This window comes from Papaver somniferum, chromosome 5, assembly GCF_003573695.1.
Source record: "Papaver somniferum cultivar HN1 chromosome 5, ASM357369v1, whole genome shotgun sequence".
NCBI lineage: Eukaryota > Viridiplantae > Streptophyta > Magnoliopsida > Ranunculales > Papaveraceae > Papaver > Papaver somniferum.
Window position 1 is genome coordinate 212373965 of NC_039362.1, and position 7379 is coordinate 212381343.

Below are 7379 nucleotides of genomic sequence, written 5' to 3' on the forward strand. Positions count from 1 at the left end.
TGGTGGTGGAGATGCGTAGACGTACTTAGGGGTGTACTTTGGTGCTTCGTACTTGGGAGCGACGTAAGCCGATGGTGGTGGAGATGCGTAGACGTACTTTGGGGTGTACACCGGTGCTTCGTACTTGGGGGCGACGTAAGTCGGTGGTGGTGGAGATGCGTAGACGTACTTAGGGGTGTATTTTGGTGCTTCATATTTGGGGGCGACGTAAACCGGTGGTGGTGGAGATGTGTAGACGTACTTAGGAGTGTATTTTGGTGCTTCGTATTTAGGAGTGTACTTTGATGCTTCGTACTTTGGTGCTTCATATTTGGGAGCGATGTACTTTGGTGCTTCATATTTTGGAGCTACGTACTTTGGTGCTTCGTACTTTGGTGCTTCGTATTTGGGAGCCACGTAAGCAGGTGCTTCGTATTTAGGAGCTTCATATTTTGGAAGATACACTTCTGCAGTAACCTCTACAACTGGTTTCTTGTATGGAGTTTCCTTGTAGACGGGCGTATAAGGCTCGTATTCAGCTAGTGCAACACTGATTAGAACAAATAAGGCCAAAGCATAAACCAGACATGCTGAGACCGGTGCCATGTTGATTCAGTGGTGAAGGCAAGGAAGAATGAAAGAATACCTAACAAGTCGTTGGTTGTAGAGATTATGATGAAGAGAGAAGCTTCTGAACCCAATTATATAGTGTAACACTTGACTACATTTTCTTCTCTTAATAATGCACAATCATCCACTTGGGAGGTATGTTAGTAGGTTGTGTACCACTAACTTAATGTATAACACAAGTCGAGAGGCACGCACGATCGTTGGGTGATCAATGATTGAATTTGAATATGGACACATTCTTGCACGCATTGCCGCGTTGGGATGTTTGACAACTATAGATCGTGCAGACTTGCAAATATTGTAGTGTCTTTTAGTGGTCATGCATCTTCTGTTTTTGTTTCGTAATTTAACTTGCCAGAACTATCTGATGGAAGAAAAGGATTAGTAAGTTTTGGTGGTATGGGGAACATCAAAATTTAAACTTATCAATCCCAATATGTACATTTGAATTTGTAAAAATTTGGATAAGAAAAATTTAAATTTGTCTATATGATCATCAAACAACCCTATTACATGCTGTTTATAGACACCACTGTGATTAAGCATCACCAAGTCGTGGGTAACAAGAAAAATGCCCGTAGTCCATACAAGGTCAATTTAAACTCATTGACCGCCTAAACTCGTCGTAGTTTTGGTGTCCATTCATGATGTTTTTCAAACCGAAAATGGGTCATCTGCCAAAATATTTTTAAAACATGGTTCTAATAAACGAGTAAAAATTAGTATGGGTGAAATGGACACCATAAAAATAGCAAGAATGAAATTGGAGTCATTCAGACTTAAACTTAAAAAATAGCGAGGATGAAACTGAATGCATCCTGATGTAAATTAAAAATAAAAAATAGTATTTGAAAATTGGTAGGATGAACTGTTTACATCCGGACTATTTTTACATTCCCGTCTATTTAAACAGTATCAAATTTTATATGTTTTTTTCATCCAGGGATTATCCTTATCGGATTATTTGACTAATTTTGCGTTTTTCAAACATGTCTAGAAAAGAATAAAGGGTGGTTGCAATGTGATTATTAAGTAATGCAGTAACTTTATTTAAAATGGACAACATAAATGATGCATGAAAAGTGGGGAATGATGAGAATAAGGACACAATTGAATGGAAGGGTCATATGTCTTGTTTACCACCAAGGATTCAAGGAACGGACAAATTTTGAGTAACAAAGGTGAATGTGAGAATCGAAGTCTCTAGTTTCCTCCCATTAGTTTTTCTCTAATATGAAATCATTTTGGCTTTCGGCCATTTAATTTGTTTATACTGGTGCGCTTGGGAGGCCCATGTGCTCTTTTTTCCATTGTGAGTATTACTACTACCACATATATTTTTAAGATTTTCTTCATTGTAAAATTCACCCGCAGAAATCTTCACACGTGCATTCATTTTTTCTTGCACCCATATTTTTTAAAATCATTTCTTCCCTTCTTTTTTCTTTGTTTTTTATCCGTGACTTCTTTATCCTGTCTTCTCTGTTTTAATCAACGAAGAAGTTTTTTGTTCGATCAGTCCATGAATAACAATTATTTTCAGATTATGGGAATTAAAAAAGAGATTACGAAGAAATCGTGATATCAAACGACCATCAAAATAACAAAAAGTCTCGGTAATTTCATGAATTTATAACTCCACCTAATAAAAATTTGACACCCAGGTGATATGGCTTAGTTCATCAAATCAGATCTCATGAGTAATTTCATAGGATTCATCGTTTTGTTAAGCTAATCAATCGGTGGGAAGAACCTTTCAAAACCGTGTTATCATGAATCGGAAACCCTAACTTTTATTTTTTCAGTATTGAATGCTCTTTCGAATTGGGTAGATGAGATTCCGCCGATTCCGCAATCCATTAAGTACGGGAATTTCACATATAGGGATTGGTATGATAGATTACTTGCAGACTCCAGGGCTTTGATTTTGAAATTTTTACCCGAAGATTTTAAAATGAGTACTAAATATCATTTTAAATATCAAATCAGGGTCACCCCTTATCTAAGTATTTTATATAAATCCTAATCTACCCCTCACTAGTTAGGTTTAGTGGTTAATAATAATTAGTTATGCTAATTGATTAGTTTGAAAATGATTTATTGAAATATTTATCGTTTCGGAGAGATAAGAAGTATGAATGTTGGGTTTAAAATTTTTGGTTGAGATGAGAGACCATAGTGACCAAAGAGATGTCTCCGAGTCTTCAAAATTTCGGTTGAATCTTCTCTGGATATAACTTTGGATTCACCATGGATGCACCTGCAAAACATCCTACCGGCATTGATATAACTATGAATACCATGCCAGAACAACCTAAATCGGCATGGTATGCATAGTTATATCAATGTCGGCACACCAATACAGTGTGTCGGCGTTTTTCGGTCGTCCATCCATGTCGACATTTGTTGGAAATTTTCATAATGTTTGCCTCTACGGAGTTTTCGGTGATTGTCCTGGTTTTAATCAGTCTATTTCCGGCACAGTCAGTTAATTCTCGAGCATGCCGGTACTGCTAACGACATAGTATGTTGCTTAAATTTCTTTACCATCACATGATGTGAAGTATCCAGAAAATTGATTTTTTTTTCACATGACTGCAGGCATTGATAGATTTCTATCGAGCATGTGAGCATAAAGTAACGACATTGAATGTTAGTTTCCAACGATGCCGGAAAAATCAATTCTGGCATTGTCTTCATCACTTCCGGCATGGTCTTCATCACTACTGGCACGGTCTTCATCACTTCGGAATGTAAAAAAAAACGTTTTTAAAGTGGAGAATATTTAGGTTTCAAATCCCTAACATTAACGAGAATGCCGGCACTGAAGATAGAAGTGGGGGATATGATTTTGTTTTTTGATTTTAAGTTATTAGATTTTTATTTTGAGGGAAGGGTATTTTAGTATTTTTTTTTCCTCCCAAAAAACACCCTTAGGAGATACTATTGGTTGAAGGGAGTAATTCATATCCCCTATCAGTTTTGATATCCCCCAATTGCGCGTTCTATTATTATAGGTGCATGACAAGTTATGCAGCCTTCTTTTTTTTTTGGATAACATGTTATGTAGTCCAGAGAATGGTTGTATAAAACATTATGCAGCTACTTTTTTGTTAGTATTAAAATTAATTAAAAAAAAAAGCTGCATAACTTGTCACTGCTGAATTGGGGTCCCTGGAAAATAATTAGGGGCCCCTAGCTACACCACAAAAAAGGTCATGAAATAGTAATCGGAGGTTATCCCTTATCCCATTTATTTGAAAATGGCTAAACTACCCCTAAATAATTAGTGTTAGTTGAGTTGATTATTTGTTAATTTTACTTAATTTGATTTTAATCTTTTTTTTTCAAATTTTTTGTTTGCAATTTCTTTTTTCTTTTTTCTTTTTTGCCAAAATTTATATGAAAAATCATCATGGAGATGAAGTATTTCTTTGACGACCCTCAAGAGTCGTTACTATTTCAAAAACGACCCTTTAGAGTCGTCATTGTTTCATTGACGATCCTCAAAAATCATTAATGATTAAGAGTCATCATTGAAACAATGACGACTTTAAACAGTCGTTAAGGCATATAAAAGGGTCGTTATTATCTACGGAGAGTTATTAATGGCGAAAATACATTAAAGGGTCGTAACGGTATTGAATAAGACCATGACGACCCTTTGATGTATTTTTCCACCATTAATGACTCTTCTTATAAGATAACGATCATTTTATATGCATTAACGACTGTTTAGAGTCGTCATTGAAACAACGACGACCCTTGAGGGTCGTTTTTCAATCATTAACGACTCTTGAGGGTCGTCAATGAAACAATGACGACTCTTGAGAATCGTCGATGAAACACTTCACTACCATGACGATTTTTTCATACAAATCTCGGCAAAAAAAAATTGAAAAAATTTTAAAAAAATAACAAATAAAAAAATTAAAACTAAAAAAAAATATTATAGGTTGACATGTGTCACAATCCTAAGGGTTGGGGTAATCTAGTCTTTTCATTGTATTTAGACACCCCTTATCCTCTTCCCATGAGTGGGGATAGGAATGTAGGCCCCCTAATTAGTTTTCGGGGCCCCAATTAAGCGTTGCTATAATAATATTTCCATAACACGTTATGCAGTCGAGACAATGAATGCGTAAAGAATTATGCAATCATATTTTTGTAACCACTCAATTAAAAAAATTGATACATAATCTTTTATGCATCGATGGAAATGGATGCATAACATGTTATGCATAAATTAATAGATGTATTAACCAAAAAACGGTTGCATAAGATTTTATGCGTCTTTCCGATTTTTTTTGCAAAAAATTTAAATTTGGCATTGTTGTTGTACTCGTTGTGTAGCTCTCTTGAAAAGATTTCCAAATATATAAAATTTTTAAAATTCTAAGGCGTGGTTTCTTAGATATGTTATATCCAAGTGGATATCCATTTTTTAAAGAGAAACCTAGTAGTTCGAAGCGTCTCGATTACCTTAATCTAGAAAGTCCGGCTTTTGAAGAGTCTGTTTTTGAACGTTCTTTGACTGAGGAGAGAATCCCTGTTGCTCCGATAGCGCCAGAAATGGCAACTTTGAAAGCTTTGTTGAATCCAACTAGGACTACCCGTCCTTCGTGTATTAAGTTAGCTGAAACGGAGGCACCCTATGAACTGAAACTTGGGACCTTACAGATGCTCCCAATCTTTTTAGGGAAAGAAAATGAGAACCCTTATTACCATGTTAGGGATTTTGAGGAAATTTGTAGTACTCTAAGAATTAGAGGCTTAGATGATGATGCTTTGAAACTTAGGTTATTCCCATTTTCCCTGAAAGATAAGGCCAAGTCGTGGCTGTATAGTTTGGACTCCGAGTCAATTGATACATATGAACAACTTACATCTGCCTTTTTCAATAAGTTTTTCCCTAGGCACAAAACATCGTCTATTAGGACGCAAATATGCACATTTTCACAACAAGAGGGAGAATCTTTATATAGGTATTTGGAAAGGTTCGATGATTTATTATCCAAGTGTCCTCATCATGGTTTAGAAAAGGTTAGGCTAGTTCAGATCCTTTATGAGGGTTTAGATTATTCCACAACGACCATGGTTGAGTCTCTATGCACTGGTGGATTTGAAAACCAAAGTGATGATGCGGCGATGGAATTTTTTAATGAAATTTCCGATAAAACCCAGCAATGGGAAAATAGTAGGGCACCCCAGAAAACAATTCTTTTAAGTAGATGAAACGTTAATAGGGTAGAAGGGGGCTATGAATCAGATGCCAAAATTGTTGTTATAGCAAAAAGGTTAGAAGCCTTAGAAGTGGGCCAGACTAGTGGTAGAGTGGAGACTTTTTGGGAAGGCCAGAATATTGAAGAGCAGGCCAATGCTCTTTATAATAACACTAGATTTGATAACCGTCAAAAGATTGACCTATATTCAGAAACCTATAATCCTGGTTGGAGAAACCATTCGAACCTTTCGTGGTCTAAGGTCCAAAGTCAAGGTCTGTTTAGTAATTCTAGTGCTCCCCCCAGGTTTTGGCTATACTAAGAATCCTTCAGGACTAGCTCAGTTTCAGAATCAGTCAGATAAGAAAATCCTAAGTTTAGAGGAATCTCTTGCCTTGTTAACTCAGCAAACTGCAAAATTCCAATTATTCGTAGAACAGAATCTACAAGCTAGTAACAGGATAGGACAAGAAAATAATCAGGCTATTTCCGAGTTAAAAACCCAGGTTGGTCTGATAAGTGATTCTTTGAGAGAAAAAGGTAAGTTTCCTAGTCAAACGCAACCCAACCCTAGAGGAGTTCATGAATTAGTTGCAAAACCATCGAATCAATTGAATGCTGTTAGAACCCTTAGAAGTGGTAGAGTTGTAGACAATAAGGTAACCATGCCCGATAGTGAACATACTGTAGTTCATCCCTCAGGATCTCACCTCTCAGGACCAGTAGCTGAAGAGACTGATAAAGTTTCTAATGATGTGAATTCGGTTCCTGAAAGGTCTGATTTTAGTCCTAGAGCCCCATTTCCTCAGCTATTAGTACCAACAAAGAAGGAATCGAACTTTAATGACATAGTGGAGGTTTTTAAGAAAGTTACCATAAACCTTCCCTTATTAGATGCAATTAGGAAAATTTCTGCTTATGCCAAGTTCCTTAAGGATATGTGTACGCGAAAGCGAAAACTTAACATCCATAAGAAAGCCTTTTTAGCTAGTCACGTAAGTTCAATCATTCAGAACACCACAACTCCAAAGTACAAAGACCCAGGTTCTCCTACCATTGCTTGCAAAATAACTAACTTCCGGGTAGAAAAAGTTTTACTTGACTTAGGAGCCAGTGTGAACTTACTGTCATTCCATGTATACTTACATCTAGGACTTGGTGAAATGAAACCTACTCAGATGACACTGCAGTTAGCTGATAGATCTGTTAAAATCCCTCGAGGTGTCCCGAGGATGTTATTATTGAGGTCGACAAGTTTATTTATCCAGTGGATTTCGTGGTCCTAGATACCCAACATGTCCTTGACCCAGAGATCCAGATACCTGTGATTTTAGGTCGCCCATTTTTAGTTACGTCTAATGCGATCATTAACTGTCGAGATGGTGTGATGAGTTTATCTTTTGGTAATATGACTATGGAGATGAACATTTTTAATGTCAGTAAGCATCCTCATGAGCTAGATGACACATGTGTTGAGGAGGTGAACATGATAGAAGCCTTAGTTCAGGAGTCATTACCAAACATCTTGTCTGAAGACCCATTAGAAAG

The 7379-nt window shown here is 36.6% G+C and overlaps 1 protein-coding gene across 1 annotated transcript in view; it reads right to left on the reverse strand.

Annotated features, from left to right (window-relative positions):
* LOC113284544 (extensin-2-like) overlaps positions 1-633 on the reverse strand; it is a 1541-nt gene extending 908 nt beyond the window's left edge. The window contains exon 1 of the mRNA XM_026534043.1: positions 26-633. Coding sequence (XP_026389828.1) covers positions 26-585 — 560 coding nt within the window. The 5' untranslated portion in view covers positions 586-633. The remainder of the gene's footprint in view (positions 1-25) is intronic.
* Between the last annotated feature and the right edge of the window lie 6746 nt (positions 634-7379).